The 21,622-nt window shown below is 33.5% G+C and overlaps 1 protein-coding gene and 1 non-coding gene across 3 annotated transcripts in view; both read right to left on the minus strand.

The window, feature by feature from the left end:
• Nucleotides 1-598: 598 nt before the first annotated feature.
• The window catches only part of LOC106616408 (speract receptor), a 110,916-nt gene continuing 89,892 nt past the window's right edge, over nucleotides 599-21,622 (minus strand). For both annotated transcript variants that reach the window (XM_036360480.2, XM_036360479.2), the window contains 13 exons: nucleotides 17,807-18,057; nucleotides 14,882-14,953; nucleotides 14,540-14,685; nucleotides 13,756-13,903; nucleotides 11,238-11,331; nucleotides 10,950-11,137; nucleotides 8,563-8,742; nucleotides 5,548-5,652; nucleotides 3,901-3,972; nucleotides 3,576-3,750; nucleotides 2,805-3,505; nucleotides 1,424-2,058; nucleotides 599-1,359 (listed from right to left, as the gene is read on the minus strand). In XM_036360480.2, the coding sequence (XP_036216373.2) occupies nucleotides 1,158-1,359; nucleotides 1,424-2,058; nucleotides 2,805-3,505; nucleotides 3,576-3,750; nucleotides 3,901-3,972; nucleotides 5,548-5,652; nucleotides 8,563-8,742; nucleotides 10,950-11,137; nucleotides 11,238-11,331; nucleotides 13,756-13,903; nucleotides 14,540-14,685; nucleotides 14,882-14,953; nucleotides 17,807-18,057 (2,969 nt within the window). In that variant the 3' untranslated portion in view covers nucleotides 599-1,157. The remainder of the gene's footprint in view (nucleotides 1,360-1,423; nucleotides 2,059-2,804; nucleotides 3,506-3,575; nucleotides 3,751-3,900; nucleotides 3,973-5,547; nucleotides 5,653-8,562; nucleotides 8,743-10,949; nucleotides 11,138-11,237; nucleotides 11,332-13,755; nucleotides 13,904-14,539; nucleotides 14,686-14,881; nucleotides 14,954-17,806; nucleotides 18,058-21,622) is intronic.
• On the minus strand, nucleotides 21,473-21,592 carry LOC118680601 (U5 spliceosomal RNA). Its single transcript, XR_004976182.2, has one exon. It is a non-coding gene; the product is annotated as a U5 spliceosomal RNA (small nuclear RNA).

The raw sequence follows: 21,622 nt of genomic DNA on the forward strand, positions 1-21,622 counted from the left end.
CTCTTATGCTGTTGCGATTCCAGGTTTTAAACAATGACGTTGATACGGAAACTGCAGTATTTTGCAAACTCATGTTTGCGAAAAATCTAAGGGTCTGGTGATCTTGTATCATCTCCAATCAAGATCTACTGAAAAAAAACCAACGAAATGCCTATTGAGCTAACAATCAAACGTAGACGATTTGGTTGGCTAAGGCATACACTACGCAAAAATACTGTTGAGGTTTGCAAAGCTGCTCCTTATGGGAACGCACAAGCTTCCAGGAATTGTGAATAACGGAAAATTTCATGGCGACGTATGGTAGATTTGAAAGCCTGTCATACTGACTGAAATACTTTATTGCTTTTAATTTGTCTCTACGCTCCAACTGGTGTTAAGTTAAGGTTGGAGTGACTATATTCATATATGTATTGTATATATATATTACAGAAATATAAAATTTTATGAATATGTTACTAACATGCTTCTTAGGTCCTGGTAAAGGCCACAGTCCCTCCATGATAATGAATTTTCTTTTTTAATGTTACTTCGAATACAACAATAACATACACTGGGAGATTTTAAGATAATTTTGATATAATATAGATACACAAATCTGTTTCACAACTTTTTTACTACACTTTTATTGGCTTAACTATAATTTAATTACATACAACTTTTACACTTAATGAACGACTAGAATTTGGCAATCACCAACATGCAATATTATTGTAACGTTTTTTATGAATTTTAAAAACATCTTTGATTTTAGATTACTTATATATTATATTATACTATAGCTCATAGATATTTATCAGTGAACAAAATTTTTTTTTAAACTCAATTCTAAACTAATTTTAATTCATTTGACGCGACAGAAGCGTTACGTTTTCGAAACTATGCAGCATAAAGCCTAAGTTTCTAAGTACAATACATACAAACATACAGATTGTTTATTACTTAATTCAATAATTAAATTTAATTAGTTATAAACACACATTTTGAAGAGTTTTGCTTCAGTGAAATGCGAGAAAATTAAATTAATTAACTACGTTTTGTTAACTTCTTGTTTGAATACACTAAGTAATTGTCAAAATAGTCTACTAGATTCCTGTATTTGATTTTTCACACACTTCGGCAGAAGTGGCTACACTGGCTTACTTCTCCGGCATACACTGTCAGGTCTCCACATGATTGAGCAGCAGCGGCGTATTAGCTGTGGGGTATGAGGAGGGTCGACGCTGACGCTGCCAACTAGTGAGCTCCTCATTGCTGCCGCATGAAAGTGTCGATTCCTCGTAGCGTGAATGCGTCGATCCGCCCGAAGGCCGACGCACACCACTGTAGGAGTCCGTGATCACCTCTAAGAGCGCCTCATCGCTGTAAAAAATTAGATTTTTGATTAAAAAAAAGCTACACAAAGTCAGAATATAACGCCACAAACCTATGATAGCGATGATGCTCGAGCAGACTGCCGGTGGCGAAGCGCAGCTTCTTCGGCGACTCGAGGCTGGAGGAACGCGTCAACGAATTGCGCGGAATACCCTTATTCTTCAGTGACGAACGTATGCCATAATCCACTACAGCAGAGGTGATCTGCTGCTGGTTGTTCTGCTTTATGGTGCCCTGTATGAATTTGTTGAGCGCACGCGAACCACGCCGCTGTGAACGTTCGTAGTTGCGTTTGTTGCGCGCATCTTCGTCCTCGCCGAGCAGCCAATAAGTACGTTGATCACCTTTGCCTTTCATCGATATGACGCCACGCTCCTGATAGTGATAGCCACCTAATTTCTCGAGCAACTCACGACATTGCTGACTGCAATGTATCTTAAGCGGTACACCGCTCGATTCCATACGTGAGGCGGTGTTTACGGTATCGCCAAAGAGGCAGTAACGCGGCATTTTCAAACCCACAACACCGGCGCACACTGGTCCCGTGTGTATGCCTATGCGTAGTAGCAGTTTATTGGTAGGTCGGTGACGGATTTTGAACTCCGAGACCGCGCTGAGCAGGTGGAGGGACATCGAAGCGATTTCGGCGGCGTGCAGATCGCCGTTGCGGATCGGTAGACCTGAGACCTAAGGAATGAATGTGAAAAATGGCTTACGATGTCATTAAAACGTCAAAATATATATACGATAAATTATATCCAAATAAACTTGAAATCTCAGTGATTTAAGTGGGTAATTGTGATGGGCTATGGTCAGATATTTCCCCATTCTCCCAAACAGAATGAGCTTCGGCCAATAGAGGCCAAAGTGAGATCTTGGAATTTTTACAGCTCTTTCCGTCATTTGTATATGTTACGGAAGTTTAATACCATTTCGAGAAAGCGAAGGAATCGGTCACTCACTCATTTCCAAAGTTATTCAAACTGTTCTCTTGTTCTATAGAAAGATTTTCTTAAATAGAATTTGGGGGTTTCTATTATCTGTTGAGCTTCCTTAATTATGAAAAATACTCTTTGGTTTATTGATTGATTAGAACAAAAAAATTATTGTATCCCAATTGTAATTGGCTATACAAGCAGATATGATTAACTTTTTCAATGAGAGCAGACGCCCAGATAAATCTTCTGTCATTAAGATTTCAATGAGGTTAGGCAACGTTCGAACTCCCGATCTTAAAATACAAATTCTGACATTATATCCGATGTCGCGCAAAAAATGCGGACCTTATCAACTAATAAAAAAAATTTCTCATTTTCAGGTACTGTTGTGACTTAAAGTCCCTTAAAGAAAGGCAAATCTGGGTAAATTCCCCAAAAGAGAAATCTGCCTAACCTTAATTTAAAACATTGAATCGCTATCCTCCTTTTACTCACCACCATATATGCATCTCCAATCGTCTCGACTTTGTAGACATCATAGTGTCCGATGATAGAATCAAAGCAGGTATATAAATCATTCAGAAAGTCTACCACCTGCAATGGCGTGCTCTCCGCCGACATCGCCGTAAAGCCCACAATATCACTGAAATATATTGATACTTGCTCATAACTCTCCGGATCCACTTTATTGCCTTTTTTTAACTGTTCCGCCACGGGGCGCGGTAACATCTCCAATAACAACGCATCAGTCTTCTTCTTTTCCTCTTGCAATTGATCGGTGCGCTCATCAACCAGCGCCTCCAAATTATTAGCATACTTCTCCATCATAGCCATCATATTGTCGAATATATTCGGTTTCATACCTTTACGTAGAGGACGCAATTTAGCGCGTATCGTTTTAAAGTCAGGACGTTCTTCTGGACGTTCGGACCAACATTCACGCAGAATTTCACGTACGCAATCGAAAGAGGTTTCCAGAGGTTGCAGCGAGGGACGATAGGGATATAGATGATCTTGCGGTTGAAGTACTTTCTGCAAACATTGCATGGGTGTAAGACCAGTCTCGCCGAACGGACCGTGTCGTACGTGAATTTCATAGAGCACAATACCGAAGGAATACGAATCGCCCTTTTGTGTGCCTTGTACAAGCGATGCCGCCCCGAGACGCAGCAGTTCGGGTGCTCGATAGAGTAACTCTGTGAAGTAGCCAAAATGGAAACAATTAGAGTAAAACTTATAAAACACCGCTTTAATGTCGGCACATACTTGTACACTTAACCGTCATGTTCGGCACCTCCGTTGAGTTGTCCTCCATGCCCTTCTTGAATGCGAACAGCCCGAAATCGGTCAGTTTAACCACCCAGCGTGAGTCGACCAGGCAGTTGGAGGTGCACAACGAACCGTGAAAGCGAATGGGCGATTCATGTAAGTAGATGACACCCTGTCGTGTGATCAAAAGGGAGAAAAATGTAAGAAAAGTATTAAGGAAATGTTTAGTATTTTGTATAAACGTTTGACAAATGCTACGAAAGCTTTTTACCCAGCGGGTGTGCATGGAGTTTAAGGAAGCTTATTGCGGTATTGAACTTACGCGTATGATGTCGGCGACCATTGAAGCAATAAACATATTGTCCAGCTTGACGTCCTCATTCTCCAGTATATCCTTTGAGCGCATTGCGTGTATATTGGTGCGACGAATGGTAGCAGAAAGAGTAAATAAATGGCACAGATTAGCGAGTTAAAGTTGAGTAGAAATTTAAGATGACCATATAAAGCTTATTCGTAAGATAAGTAATAATCAAGTCCACCTTTGCTAGGCAAAGTGAAAACTTAGGGTGTACTTTAAATTAACTTGTGGGGCAATCGAAACGAGTGGAAGAGCTTTCTTTACATATCTAACAAGGGTATTACCCTCTTCTCACTGAAGTTTAACTATAAAATAATAAAAATTATAATAGAATCAATGAACCATACAGTTTCGGTCCATAATCAATCTGTAATCTATTCGACGCAATTACATTTTGCCAAAAATTTCCCACTGGATGAAAGCTGATATATATATAATATATAATATAACTAATTTCTTATCTCCTGAAAGCTCTTTAAGATTTTTTATCCCAATTCGTTAAAGATCACGATTCAAAGGAAAACGTTCGGATCTTCTGAGTCTTAGCATACACAGTCTAATAGAATGTAAATATAACACGCTTTAAATCCCTTTCTGGCGAATACCAATGAAAGTGAAGAAATACTTGTGATTGATACTTGAAACTTTGGGAAAGCTTTGACAACAAAGGAAAAAAGCTATTCAGGATATATTTTGAGCCTCTATCGATGATCGGACGGAGGATACTCCAATTTTAGGTTTTACTTGCCAAGCTGAACCGTTTTCCTTTGTTACTTGCAATGTTCTCCGGAAATATGGCAATCTAGAATATAATTGTTGCGAGTCTTCTGAGAAAATATGTAATTTATTGTTGTCAGGAAGTGTACATTGTCATAACCAACTAGGCCGAAATTAGTTCATAACAATTGATCGCCCATTAATATTATATTAAATGATATTGTCTAAGATATTCCTAAGTTCGAATTCATTATGCATTTATGTATACAAAAGATAAACCACGACCCTATTAGAAGTATGGAGCTCAGCGTAAGAAGTTTACAGCGGCTGTTTCATGGGATCAAAATATTGAACACTGAACTTTCCGATATTTTTCAATTACTAGTAATCAAGTAATGATCTTTTTTCTTGAAACTAATTAGGCTTGGGGATGTTTCTAACTCGTTTTAGAACGTATTTGCTTTGTTGTGAGCACATATCAGTATCAGAATGGCCTCAGTTTTCAAAGTATTTTGTGGGACGATTCTTCAAATGTGATATGTGGCCCGCAAAATACTCCCTCTTGTTGAAAAATATCATTTGTAAATCCTCCCATCTTTTCTTTTATCAACTCAGAATAATTCTTCCTTAAAATATCGTTTATATAAACTCATACCATCAAGCATACGCATTGGCCTACATATAAAAAATATTTTGAACCTCTACGCGAAAAATGAATTGAAAACGCAGATTTGCATTCAAGTTGCTTATCATACTTTTCACTTTTGACTTCATCTCCTCTTTATCCTCTCTTGAGACTTTACTCTTTCACGGTAGCGAGTTTCCACGCCAGAACAATTTGTACTAACTGCCGTGCGCTTAAAGAGTGTTGAGCTGAGATGATTTAGGACTTACCTTCAAGCTTCCCCTCGTGCAATACTCTGTGATGATGCATATGTTTGGTGGATCCGTGCAGGCACCAATGAAGGCGCATATATTGTCGTGACGTGTATCGCGAAGCTGTGTAGGGGCGCATACACGCGTAACGGTTAACGGAAGTGTATTGTTGTTGCAGAATTTTCACAAAAAGGGCGGATGGCGACGAGTGTATTGGACAACGCAGCGCACAAATCCCATAGTAATATTGAGTTGTAGCGATGGCATGTTGCAGCAAACGAATGAAGTTGGAATGACGCAAAAAAGCAAAGAGAGAAATAAAAAACATTTGAAATATTATGTGCATTACTTGAATGTCAACTGCAATCAGAAATGCGGAAAGTCAAGGTATGGAAAGAGTATTAGTGTTAGTTCAGAAATACAATAAGAAAGTACAAATAGAAATAAATATAAATGGGAAAATTGAAAAGAAAAAAATATTTATAACGGAAAATAATAATAACTACTAAAACATTTTATCAAATTATAATTATACTAAATAAATTAAGTAAAATTAAAAAAAAATAAAAATTAATATACAATAAAATTAAAATAAAATAATGTTATATTAAATACAAAACAGGAAAACAAAATAATATCATTAAAAAATTAAATGAAATAATAAAGATATTAAAATGAATTAAATAAATAAATTATAAAAAATATTGAAATAAAATAAATGGAAATAAGATAAAATAAGATAAAATAAAATATTATATTGTAAAATAGAATAAAATGAAATGAGTAAAAATTAAAAAATTTAATTAAGAAAAATCAATTAAAATACTAGTATAAAATAAATACATAATATAAAACATATAAAGTAAAAGAAAAAAATTATATTAATTTAGTATTGAATAAAGAATATATAATAAATTATTCGTTTTAATTATATTACATTATATGGTGGTTGTTTGCATTGAATGTATGATTCTAAACCTTCCTCAATGTACGTGGGACACATTTCATGTTTACAATATGGAATACCAACGGTGTTAACATAAATTGGAGAGCATTAGATTTCTAAATAAAAAAAATATAGATGTAAGGCTATCATCAGAAACTCATCTAAGAAACGAGAACAATTTCTTTATACCGGGATTTAGGGCGCATAGTGGAACAGTAGTGTTAGTTAGATATCGATTCTGACGGCTATATACCAATGAGGTCTACAATTGTTACAATTATTTTAATATGGCTTTGTGGAACTTTGCATCGTCTACATCGAAAACCGGTTAATACTCTTTACACAACTTTACTGTGAAGACTGTTGACAAATCATTGCGCTTTTTAGTTTATTTAAAATGATTTCGGATAAAATTCTCTCGCAATTAGCGGAATGTGGAAGTACTCGAATTTTGTCAACTAATTTCGAAACTAGTGGAAACTCTACCAGAAATTCAGGACGGTTTGCCCCGTTCTCAAACAATATTTTTACTGCTCTGAATTCGCTGTGAGTTTCCTCTAGATCGAATCTGAAAAAATCGGTATTTGCGGCAAGTTATTTGGACTAAAAAAGCAAGGGGTATGCAGCAACTGAACATCTTTTTCAGCAAATGGGAACCGCTTGTGGATTTTTGTAGCCAAAGTTATGTAAAATTGTCTGCATTTTTCACGGAAGGAATCGTTGTCTTGATTTATCACATTGAATTAGGAATTGATTTAACTCTACAGTTACTTTTGGGCCAATGTCTCCATCTCGAAAGGCTCCCAATTCAATTGATTATCTTTTGTCATTTTGTCTAATTCTGTAAACTTTCCATCGGTTTTGTCGACATAATCTTCTTTTAAATAGCAGGAAGTTACTTTTTTGAACATGCCTTCCATTCGACTATAATATATGCTTAGCAGAAAACATAAGAATACTTACAGCTTCTTAAGTATTGATTGATTTTCAAATTTTCGAGATATTGCTTTTCAGTTTTGCAGATTGGAAATTTCTGTTAATCAAACATCGAATTCAGCAATGCCGTATATGCAGAACCATTGCAAGAGTGCAGAAGAGTCCGAGAAAAATAGGAGAAATAGAAGCAAGTGAAAATAAGAGAGGTCAGAGTCCGAATTCGTTCAGTTATCTTGATTGACTGAGCAAAGAATGTGTTTTTTTCTATATTCGCTTTTTGAAACGAAAACCCGATATACTTTTTCTTCCGAATTCATATTATATAAATAAAGAAAATAGATCATGAAGCTTTTAAAATCCGGCAAAACCCGTTTTAATAAAATACATATAATAAATATAAATATAATGCGGAAAAATCCGCAGATATGGCAGAACTGCTGGTGTACCTCAGGAGTGTGGTAGAGTTGGGCCTAGTACTCTATATATCTTATATACAGAATAAATTTCAACTAGTTATAAAGTATTGGCATCGACATTTGCAGATGACACAGCCCTAATATGTCGTAATAAATGTCCCTTCTTTGGTCGAAGAATGACTAGCCAACTGGGGAATAAATGTAAATGAACAAAAGTGTTGTTTCACTAAAACCAAAAATGTGTCAGCCGATTAAAATTAATAATGCCTTAGTACCACAAGCAAATTATGTAATTAATCTAGGTATTTAGCTAAACAGGAAGGCTCACATGGAGAAAACATACATCCAGCAAAATAATTAGCATGAAAATAAGAGCAGCAAATTTAAAATTGCTTTTAAATAAAAAATTCAAAACTTAGCCTTGCCAACAAAGTTCTGCTATACAATGCAGTAATAAACCGATTTGGATATATGGTAAACAATTGTAGGGTACGACCTGTGTAACTAACATAGATATAATACAGAGGTTCCAATCAAAAATTCTCAGAACGATAATAAGTTCACCATGGTACATTTGAAATGAAAATATTCACAAAGATTTTGGTATTCCCATGGGAAAGAAGGAAGTAAAGGACAGCAGAAAGATATACGAACTTAATCTCCGGGATTTTACTAAAAATATACATAAATATATAAAATGAAATAACCCACAATTATGTTTTATAAAGCACTTACCAATTTCAATTCCTTCTTCATTTCACGAGTTATATCCACAGATTTTTTTCGTACTTTCTTAATTGCATAAAGTTGATTCTTATAGAGGCCGATAGGCGTAAATATTGTCGTATAACGGAAATCAGCATCCGGATTTGAGCTTAGGCTTACTTGGCTGGTGCGTATAAGTGGATGAGTAGACTAAAATAATAAAAAAAAGTATATTATTAAATATTTAAATAAATTTTATAGACTGAAGAAACTACAAAAAAAAACCTTTATTAGAAGAATTTACAAATATTTTATATATAAAAATTTGATAAACTAATATAGCCTGAAAAAAAAATTGTAATTTTAAAATATTTAATATTGAAAAAGTTTTTATATTTCGAAATAAAAAAAAATCACTGTAAACTGACCCTATAATGAATATAATACCATTTATTAAAGCATTTAACGATTGGCACGAAAGTTTTAAATTTGTAAAGAAATATGCTTGTGTTGTTTTAATATAAATGCTTCCTTTATATACATATGTATGCATATAAACATTTTTGTGCGTAGATAAATAACAACCACAGTTTGTAACTACTACCCATTGTAAGCAAAATACTGTCAAGCGCAGTCGGATGTTTGTTATATGCAACACGCAAGTGTTGCAGCAGTCACCACAACAACGACAACAACAAAAACAATCAGTAAGCACGTAAACATTTGTCAGCAATGGCAGAGCGTCATTATGCTAAATGTTGTCAAGTTGCTTTAGTCCCTATTCAACAGGACATCAACACAGGAAGCCGTCAGGTTACATAACTGTGTGGGTGGACTGACTGGTTATTGCTCTTATCGTTTGTTATTCGAGTGTCTGTTTGCTCCCAAGTTGGCATTTCATTGTGATATACGCTAAGCAGTCATCGCCAGTATTGTTTGTTGTAGTTGTTGTTGTTGCTATAATATATGTGAAGTTGCTTTTATAAATATGTGTACATATATGCGTCACTTAAAGTAAAAATGGGAATTTGTTGTAAGTTCCTTTAACAATACCCAGACACGCTTAGCGGCTTAAATTAATTCCATCTCGACATCGAATTTCTAACTGAGTTCAGCTTTACTGAAAAGCAAATACTACTCCCTAACTGCCCTTCAGATAATAAAACTGAAGTTTCCCCAAACATGTTATTCGTACTTTTGTTAGCAAGGGACAAAGCGGATTAAGATATTTTTATCCCTGTGCTTTTCTTTTGACAATTATTCCTCTTTCAAATACATGTCAAAAAGCTCCCGAAACACACGACATTCGCTATTTTGTGGGCAGGTTAACTTCAAACTATTTGTGATTCTTAAATATCGTCTATGTAAAATGAAAAAGTTTCTTAAAAGATTCACTTACATAGCTGAAAACTTTTTGATCTTTCCAATTTTCGAACTTTGACACACTACAAATGAAAAGAGAATCTCATCGGACATAAATTTGATCATCTTTGGAGGTTAAAGTGAATAATTGCTCTTATTTCCTTCCGGTACATGACTTTCTCGAGAAACCCGGCGAGTGGTCTCCGAGATTCACGGATATAATAACGACCATCTCACTATATCCGGAAAATAGAACTTAAAAAACTATCCATACTGACTTTTTACTAAAATTGTGTATAACGGAATAAATCTCGAAGAAAATCTGCATTTTATATCGATCCATAAGATACCGTGTACTTGAGAGAAATAACTTAGGTAGTGCGGCTTAATGTACTGAATGATTTTGTTAGCTAAAGTTATTTATCTTAAATATGTCTTTTAAATGATAGACTAATGAATAAAGGAAAAGTAACTAAAACATTTCAAACAAGCGAACTGAGCACCTTTTACATTAGTATATGTGTGTAGAAGAAAGAGTTATCCACTTGATGAGTATTGGTATTTCCTAGACTTGGCCAGAAACGTTGACACAACAGGCCATCTTATTTAAAAAAACTATAACTGGTCCAATAAACATGCTGCTATTTTCTCTTTCAAAAAGACGAGTTGTCGGTATCGAATAACAAGATCTTTACCAACCAATATTTTAAGGACCTCGATAAAGTCTATGATTTAGATGGTCCTAATATTTAAAAGCGCTAAGCTAAGGTTATTTCTACATTTGTATATAGTATTACTAGGCGCCCTCCGCTGCGCTCCGGGACGCTCGCTTCGCTCGCTCGCCTACGTCCGCCCCCCGCCGAGCGCGAGCTAGCTCGCTCTTATGTTAGTTGATTCTCGACAGCAGCAGAAAACTTTTATATATAATAGAGAGATATATGTACATACAATGTATGCATATATACTTCTCCTAAAACTCTTTTATTCCATTCATTTAAATTTTGATCTGTTTCACAAGTCCATATTCACATAAATAAAAAAGAGTTTGCACTCACCCTTGTTTGCTTTTGACTAGATTGCTCCTTCTCGCTTTCGTGCATTTGAACTTCGCGAAAATCAATTTTCCACAACAAACTATCCAACTCCTGCTCGTAGCGCCAATTGCGATACAACACCAACGAGACAATCCCGAGCAGCACCAGCGCGCCACCGGCAATGCTCGCCGATATCTCACCGGTATAACCTGTAAATAATAAACGAAATCAATTTAATGGAGCAAAATGAAATGGGCGCACGCCATGCGACATGTTGACCGACGCCACCGCTCGGCCACGATTACTCACTGATGCATTTCTCGCCCGCAAAACCACATTTCGGCTCCGCCGCCGGCCGCCCGTTCGCGTTCACCCAATGGATTTTACCGTATAAATTGAGATCCTGTTTGTTGATTGTGATTTTTAATAATTAAATGGCAATTAAAGTGCGTTAATTTATTTATATTTTAATAAATGTTAAAAAATATTTTTTCAATTAAATTGGAGGTAAAATGCGCGTGGTAAAAAGCAATTAATGAGTTCGGAAAGTAACAGAATTGAAGTGAGGAAAGCGAGCACTCACCTGTAGAAAACTCTTTTGGAATTATACATTTTTTTTGTTATTCAAAGCATTTGTTTAATGAGAAATTATATAAAATTAGTTATTAGCAAATTACAAAATACAGTGGGCAGAGATTTCAGTACGATATGAAAAATGTACAGGGTTTTGTGCAACAAGTGCGCAAATTGTTAGTATATAAATATTTTGACATAAAAAATATTAGTTTTGAGTATGTTATTATTTAGTTGGCGTGTATATTTAGCGCTAGAAGTTTTTACGTTTGTGTTAACAAGAAATAAGGCTTAAGTTGAAATTAAGAATTTTTCAAAAATCCGTTTTGAGTTTTTGGTGCATAAAACCAATTTTTTTTGTCATAGAATGAGGTTATGTTAATCGATAAATCCTAATCAGTTGAAATTTAAACTTGACTTAAGCTCTTTTGTCTTTTTAGCACAAAGTATATGAGCATATTAACAAAAAAATGTACCATAACAATTTAAAAGGAACAAGAAATAACATAAAATATAAATAATATTAAAAAAACTTAATATATAGTATAGAGAAATAAGTCCAACGAGGTCTTTCGTACTAGCACATATATTCTTTCTATTTCGATCTCTTCAATAAAAATGTCATCTAAGTCTCGTTCTATTGTGGGCACAACAGAAGGTGCCAAATGGGCTTCTGGTCTAACCTGGTTCCCGGTTATTTAGGAATAGAAGAAAATGATAAGGCAGAAACAGAAATCCCCTAAACTACCCTAGACCATTCAGCTCCTTCAAGGGTTGTTTGAATCAATGGTCTTTAGAGGAGCACCTCAGGTCTTGGAGTACTAGGAACACGGGGCATACGGGGCAAAAGGGAAGTAAGTAATACTGTAAGGGTCATCACATGGCACCTACATTTAAGAAAATTGGAAAAAAAATTCGTAGGATGCCCAGCCTACAGTCAGATGAGACGGGATATATTTCACGGCTCCCTATGCTCTAACTTAAGAGGCATTGGGGCGCTGGCAGTTCTCAAAATAAGCCAAACCCGGAAAATCAAAAATTCGCTTACAAGGCACTGAAGGAAATCGCATTATATTGCATTGAAAGTACACAACACAAATAAATATTCCATATACAATATTTTCGGAAAAACCATTGGCACTTTCTATTTGAAAATCAGTGTTTAAAGGTCAATACAAGTGTCATCGCTGAGCTCAATTTCATAGTTTCTTTGTTTAGGTAGTTTTTTGTTGAAATTTTTTTACCCCTACAACCCTACACCTTGCGAAGCGCAAGTTTACAAAATATTACTCGAATTCTACGTATGTGACTCCGAAGCTTGTCTAAGAGCAAAAATATCACTGAAACTATTTGTGTCTGACATCAGAGACAAGATCGCCAAGGGTCAAACGCATTATTATTATTTATTCCGACGAAAACATGGTATTCAATTAATACTGGAGTCGAATATTTACTCACGAAGATATATTGCAGAAGAAAGAATAGTATGTGGAAATACAATAGTACAGGTATAGGTACTGTTTATACTGGATCCCCTATCACAACAATTAGTATTTCACGAATCAATATCTTGACTTGTTTAGTATTAATCTTAAAACCCTTTCTATTATATTTTAATATTGACTGGTTTCACTTATAACCCATTAGAATGAATTGTTAAAAATTTAGGTTACAAAAAACTTTCAAAGCATTTATTTATTTCCATATGAAAGCCAAAGTTTTATACCAACACTTTGGAATACTATCTAAGAGTTTCGCCTGCTTCACTTGGTTTAAATTGGAGACTTTAACCTTAAACTTTAAATTTTTTACTATTTTCCGAATGTAAGTAATAAATAGAGCATATATTAAAATTTTTGGACGCAATTATTTCTATGATAAAACTGAATTTTGGTTCAGAAATTGACAAAAAGGCCTTTCCAATAATTGATTAAAAAAAATGTTATAGCAAAAACTAGCTATAGTATGGTATAAATTATATATTATCAATATACATATGTACTGTATACTATAATTTTTTTTTATAAATATATATATAATTAAACATGAAGAAAATTATATAATTAAAATAATTATTTTAAAATAAATAATTGATTCCAAAAACTTATTTTAATGCATCCATATATATAAAGCATCTAAGTATGTTTTAAATAAATAGATATTTAAATACACATATTTTTTTTTCATTTAAATTTTTTAACTGTACATCTTATTCGTAATCAAAATTTAAAAATTCTTCATACTAGATACTCACAGGTAATTTATCACTTTGTGTCTGACTAAATGTCCCCACCGGCACCAGGCCAGGAACTGTCATATTTCTACTATTGCGCGCATAGCCACGCGCTAATACTGTATAATTGCCAGCGGCATCACCATTCTCATCGATATAGACATGATAGCTGCATAAAAGAAATAAACAGTTATTAAATGCAAAAACCATTACCCGAATGTAATTAAAAGGTGAATTCTATGAAAGGGGATTTAGTTTTCTGTACCAAAGTGTTCTTGTCATTTGGGTTTGACGATGACGACATGAAAATATTTTACACTTCACAAACAAAAGTTAAAACATTCATTTCGTTCTATGTAATCGCATAAATTTGTACAAACACTAACAAATTTATATGAATACAAATATATGCATAACTACAGTAGTTCGAGCATGTACCTTTAAGTTAAAAATAATAGCAGTGAAAATATAAAAACTAAAATTCAGTAATTATTTTCCATTCACTTGAATTGTTTCGGAAAATATTAATAATAATAAGTTACATTTGAAGTAGGGGATGCCTTAAACTATTATATAAGCAATTGTGATTTTATTCCATTTTAATTAAAGTTCTTAGATTTTTCTTATTTTTTTTTTGCTAACATATTTATTCCAAAGTTATATATACCGATAAAGAAACTTTATATATTTATATAACATTCGAAGCTACATAATCCTAATGCTATTATTTTAAACGTCAATGTATACCAAACAGTTACCTTATGTAAATACAATAAAAAAAATTAATATTTTGTTTTCAACTCACCCCATGGCGCTCAGGTATTTGGAACCTTTTATGGCCGCAATGAGTGCGGTGCCATTTTTCGGCTTGCCACCTGCTTTCAAAACTTTTATTAGCGCATTTGCATACAAATGAACGGCGTCATAGAGATACGCAGCCTCGGCGCTAATCTAAAGCAAAAGAAACATTTAGCAAATATATTATAATGAAACAGAGTATTGAATAAAAGCAAAATGAAATGGCGAAATGTTACAAATTCCTAGATTTTTTTTGCGTAGGAATTTAGTGATTTCGCTCTTGAATTTTATGCTTTAACAACCGTTAAATCACTACGAGGAATAGTAATTAAATAGCTTATTTACTCACTTGCTTTGCGCCGCCAAAATAGCCTAAAGGATTGGGAAAATTGAAGGGTGGCAATTCCATATATTTGTTCACCTAAGGCCAAAAGAGAAAGAGATGGAGACAAAAATGTGTTAATGGACAAACCGATTTGTTCATGGAGATTACTTTGAGCATTAAATATTTCACGCACATCTACACACTTGACACACCCTTCACTACTCGGTACACACAAATACACCAGTTGGCAACTAATTGGAAACAGAACATTGTTTACGTAGATGTTTCCTTCATCAAACAAGAAATAAACTTATATCTTATATATTTTCTGTGCTTGGAACACATAGGATAATACCGTTATTTTTACGAGAACTAAAATTAGGTTTATGTTGCTCTCAGAAACAAAACACCACAAGAGCTAAAAAAAGTGTTGAAACTTAATGGGTGAATCCCAATTGCTTTGAAAAACGAATGGAAAATAAGTAATTGAAAGATATAAATTTGAGATGGTAAGCAATTTATTTTAGAAACACCCACAGTAAAAGTAAAAATTTGTATTTAGGATAGGTGCGGCCGAAAATGTATAATTTTGCCTTTCTCTTCGCTTTAAGGCTGACCATTTAGGTTAAAAGTACACATAAATTCTCTAAAAGAAACGCTTAATGTTCACATATTTGCGACAGCCACCACTTTGATCCAGCTAATACAAATGGCTGTACGTACTTTCCACAATATTAGCTTTCTGTGAGTTTTCATTTAGCAAAGGAATCTATTATTGAACAAACTAACTCACGGGAGCACTAAAATTGTGCTAATTTTAAAAGATAATAAACATTTCTTTCTCAAGAGTTCTAATAAGTTGTCAACGGGTGTAATTGCCACTACTGGCATCAGCCCATCCCATTTTCGCACTCAATAATTATCACTTGGATTAAAAGGTATTTTGGGACTCGATATATATTGTATACTTGTATTTGTATATATGGTATGTACAAATCACCGAAGTTAGTTTTTACTACAGTTAGCACTTTAATTTCGGTGATTTTTTCATGTCATAATCTCCATACAACGCAGTCAATAAATCGATTTTAGACATTTTAGCAGAATTTAATTAAACAGATTTTAGACTTTAAGTAGAAAGCGAAATAATGTTACTGAGAGTGTTGAACACTTATGCGAATACAAATAAATATCATAAAAACTTTAATATTTCCAAACTTCATAATTAAGAGCCTGAAATACACTATAGAAGCATAAATACATTATTCAATTAGTATAAATATTATATAATTAAACTAATAAGATATAATTAAATAATTAAATTTTTAGCTAGTTATAAGTGTAGTTGCTTATAAGTAGTAGTTTAGACATTCTTGTGACTAATTTGTGCAAATTAAAATTCGCCTTATTCAATCTTCAATTGTAGGGTGGCGTGATTACCACTATTATTATCATAGTCTATAATACTCACATAGTTCCGAATAATACCTGATATAAAGAATTATATAAAACTGCTTATTACAAAAAATCGCGATTTATATATATTAGAAACGTTTATTTCACTATAAAATGATTTTGGCCTTCATAACGAGAGAGCATCACAATTTCCACGATTATCTTTTGGAAGTACAAGTAGATTAGATGTTCCATTCTCTTATTTTTATAGCTGGAGAGGAATTATAAATATAATCTAGACCTTGCTACTAGGATCTATAGCTATTTTCTTTAAGCCATCATAAGTTTCTCTCTGATTTTATAGACCAATGATTGGTATTAATTTTGCAGCGACTGATTTCAATCCGTGTAGAGTGGACATAAACAAAGCAACATAGATATGACGCATATAAATCAGGTGGTTGTAAGAAAGTGTCGCTTCAGAATCGCTAAGATTATTTCTAGTCTTGGTACATGGATGAGTTATCGTAGTAAAGACTACCGTTAAAAATTACTCTATTACAATACTGTTTTAGGATTTCAAGTTGGTCGTTGCTATTTATCAGTTGCGAGACTTTAAACCTTCAATCCACATTCAAAATCGGGTAGGTTATTTACGGTTATGTCTTTATCTGGTTATTATGTTCTGGCGCATAGGATCCAAATTCTGATAAGATAAGTGTAAGTCTATAAAACTAAAATCATAGAAAACAAGAAAAAACGTTAACTTCGGTTGCACCAAATACCCTTCACAAATACAAACGATTCCTTATAAGAACTTGAGATTGACCGGTCAGTTTGTATGGTAGCTTTGCTATAGTAAGTTATCTGAGTTTTGGGCACTTATTACCATGTAAACATGCTAAAGTTGGTAAAGATATCTAGTCAAATTAAAAAGTTTTCCACACAAGCACTTTATTCCGATCGTTCAGTATGTATGGCAGCTATATGCTATAGTGATCCGATCTGAACAATTTCTTCGGAGATTACATCATTGTCCTAGACGTCGATAGATAGTAGATATGTCGTCAAATAAAAAAGTTTATGGCTGCACATAGCATATATATATAATCTGATCTTTACATTTTAGATGAGCTTTATTTAAATCAATATTTCGATTGTGCGAATATATTTCTGTTGATTTTACATGAAATGCATTTTTTCATTCAACACATATGAACTTGGCTTACAATCATACAATCATACAGATAAATTTACAGACTACATGGAATATTTGTCAACATGTTTGACAGAAAGCAAAACCTTGTAATCCATTGATGACGAGTGCAAAAGCTGATATTTACATATAGGGTAATAGATATGTACTCGTATAAAATATTACAGTAATTAAAATAAAAGTTAAGCTTTGGATTAAACTGATAACGAACGACAGTGAATCACAAACGCTCATTTGGCAATAAGCCATTGAGAGGATGAATAATTATTTTTTGTGTTAATGCTATTTAATATGATTCTACATACATATGTACATATATACAAACATTCGACTCTCACCTCCTTGGCAAACTTAGCGAATGAGACGGTCGCTGTTGGAAAAATCCCCACGTACGATTGGAAAGCCACTTCGGCGCTTAAGTCGATTTTCTCCAAGAGCAAACCGCGCAGGTACTTATCCGGATTAGATGGATCATATTGCTCGATGTCGATGCCAACAACAAAGTATTCACCTTTAGCTAATAAGCCTTTGCGCTCTAAACTGACCATCAGACCGACATGCTCGTAATAATGACCCAGTATTAAATAAACTAGAGAGAAAAAATATTGAAAGAAATATAATAAGTGAATTGTGTATAAGGAAGATAAAATGAATAGAATGTTCGGAATCAACTACATTTAACTCGTCAATATTGAAAACATACAAAGCGTTACATACTATAACATATACATACATATATTTCATATGGTAGAGAAGTAGGTTTGGTTAGGGTATCATTTCTAAGTATATTTAAAGGTTGTTGAGTTGCGAAATCAAAGTTAGTAAAAAAGAAACTTGTGAACTTGCAATTTTGGAATCCAATCATGTGCGTTTCTACATTATCATGCGAATAATAGTCAAATTTAAAACTTTCGGACTCGGTGAAGACTCTTCAGTGATCATAAGGGGATATTTATAAATTTCGTAAGGTAGTTTTCTGGATTTGATTGAACCCCTTTTTTTGTTTGATTTACTATCTATTCGTATTCAGTTTTCAGTCAAATAACACATATTACTGGGTTGAAATCTTTGAAAAACTCATTTTTTACATTAGAATACAATGACAAAAATGTCTTAACAGTAATAACAACTTTCAAAATATATATATATTTTTTTTGGGATTTATGTTGCCATCTCAAATAAAATGTTTTTACTTTTTAAACTTGGACTACGATAAACATTTCAAACACAAAATCAGCTATATCGATTGAACCTTTCTCGAGTTTTAACAATTGATTTTTATATTTATAGAAGATGTTTTCAAAAATACCGAACCTATGGGGCAATTTTTTCGTATTTTGTCACCGTTTAAACCAAGAATGATAGAATGATAGAGCTCCACAATAAGATGCAAGACTGTCATTTCGTATACAGGATCACATTAGGGTGAGGCATCTGCAGCTTAATTTTTTTAAGTAGGCGTGGTTTCGCCCCCTACGATAAAAGAATTCACTGAGAGCAAGCGTTTTTAGCACTTCTTTGGACAGTGTGAAACTGGGTGAGACCAGGTGACAACCCCGCCCTCCTACTAAAAGCGCGATAAATGAAGCACTAAACACGTCAGAGACATTAAATTTTATCTCTGGGATGGTATGAGATGACTTAATAGGAACCGCGTTCAAAATTAGACAGTGGGCGTGGAACCGCTGAACCGTACTGAATATGTGGACCGCAGTGCATATAGTTGACTTTTTACCGAAAATATCGGTCAATGTGTTATATATATAATATAAATTCATATAATAAAATATATAAATGATACTCTAGATAATAGTATGTCTTTGTGTCAAAAATGGATTGAATCGGAATCCTTTAATATAAAATTTTGTCAACACCTGAAGTAACTTCCCGGGCTTTGATCCTTGCACGTTGCGAGAGTATAAAATGTTCGGTTACACCCGAACTTATAACTTCCTTACTTGTTAATTAATACTTTTATCTAACAACATAATTGCCAATTAAGTGAATTATTAAAAGGGTTATAATTACGATGTATTCCAGCAGTATTTTTTTTTTATTATACACCAATATATGTATTTATATATTAATAAATAATAAAAACGAATATATTAAATTTATTTCACGAATTAAGAAAGGTGTTTACTTTTTGGTTTACGATTTACATGCTGTTCTATGCTACTTCTTCTCAAGTCAAACGAATTACCCCATAAGATGGCGTCATATTGCACTTTGTTTTTGTAACAAATGTCGCAGATTGAACCGAAAAAGATAACGTTAAATTCTTGTCATAATCTTGTATTCTATCATTCTTGGTATAAACCTTAACTGGTCACGAATATTCCACTACTAAAATTAGCCAAATCGGTTCAGCCGTTCTCGAGTTTTAGCGAGACTAACAAACACTAAATATTTTTATATACATATACATATGTACATAAGACTGCTGCACAAATGCAGTTGATATCACCGAAGAATATAGGGACCTATTGTATTAACATTGTTTGATATCATTTACAGCAATGTAAGTGGTGAACTTAAATAGCAACGAAGGCAAAAGACACAAACAAACATCACTTGTTCGATTCTCTCAATAAAGCATACAGTACGTACTCTGTTTTGATGCTTGACAGGCAAGGCAATGTGTTACATTGCCAGAAAGCAATGAGTGCATCATGTACTTGCTGTACGCATGCTGTATGTATGAAAAATATGAAAAGAAACGTTAGAAAATGCTTCGACTTAAATTTTTATAATCGAAGTGTGCTTAAAAAACTTAATTAAAATAGTAATTTGTACTAATAGCAAAATTTAAATATTCTTACATATGTATGTATGTATTTATAATTTCATGAAGTGGAAGTGATTAATGTAACTTATATTATGTAGTATTTCCTAGTTATATGTATCATAACACAAACATCCAACGTATTTTTAATATTTTATACTTAGTGAATTGATGCATTCATAACGAATGAACCTATTAACGCAACGCTGACTTTAAGTTTATAAAAACTGTGTAAAATAGTTGTTAATATGTAAATTTTTATAAAATAGCGCATCCTAACCTTAACTATAAAAAACCGCTAATAATAAACAATAACAGTACGCACAAATATATTATGGGAATATGAAAAAACAACCTACGAAACGTGTGCAAGAGGTGATGCCTAGAGGACTTTTGAAGTCGTGAAAGCAGCCAGTATTTAACAAATTCAACATGCCGCCGGTTATGAGGTCAATAAATCGGAGCTTATGGAAAACCCTTGAAGTGGCGCCAAGATCTTCTTCCTAAGTCAGAAAGGATTTTTATGACGGCACACACACATACACACTAGTAAGTAAGCTAATATGTGGTAAATCTTTTTAATATAATATTCATATTATATTCCTTTTTTTTTAAGCAAGTAATAAGGACCTGACATTTAACACCAGAGAGGATTTTGTTTATATATAATATTATTTTGATTTAATTTTTTTTAGTTTTTAGCACGAAAAGTGGAAATGAGTATAAAACTTGATATTTCTAATGTTGCAAAAACGACTATTTTTTACATGAAGAACATTTTTTAATATAAAACAATTAAATACCATAAAAGCAAAGGAACTCTATATTAAATTGCAATGATATAACACAATTTTTAACACGGAAACCTTCAAATTTTTTTTAAGGACAAGAAAGAATCCACAATTTCAAAATACTAAAAATAATATGTTTTCTATTTTAAATTGTTTTTTTATAAATCACCAAAGCTAGTTTATTAACAGAATTTGCACTTATAAAAAAAGTATCTTTTATAAGTGCAAATTCAACTTTTGACAAATTGTTGTTTTTGGGCTATCGACAAAACCTTCGACTCATTTGTAAATTTTACTGTTTCTACCGCTTATCACTCAGCCTATTAAACTAATCACAAGGTCTTTTTCCACGCAATGCCTTTTTCTACGGAACATGTGGTTACGCACATATACTTATAAAGTCTAATGTATGTATTAACTATCGGTTCACAACAAATAGTCGCAAACCTTTCAAAAATTCTTATAGACTCATTAGAGTGCTCCTCTCCACGGAAATCTTTAGTAAAAGGCGAAAGATTTATTCGACAACTGAAGAGAAGCCAGAGTAATTTCACATACAAATGACTCAGCTACTTATG

The sequence above is a fragment of the Bactrocera oleae genome, chromosome 6 (genome assembly GCF_042242935.1).
Source record: "Bactrocera oleae isolate idBacOlea1 chromosome 6, idBacOlea1, whole genome shotgun sequence".
NCBI classification, from domain to species: Eukaryota; Metazoa; Arthropoda; class Insecta; order Diptera; family Tephritidae; genus Bactrocera; species Bactrocera oleae.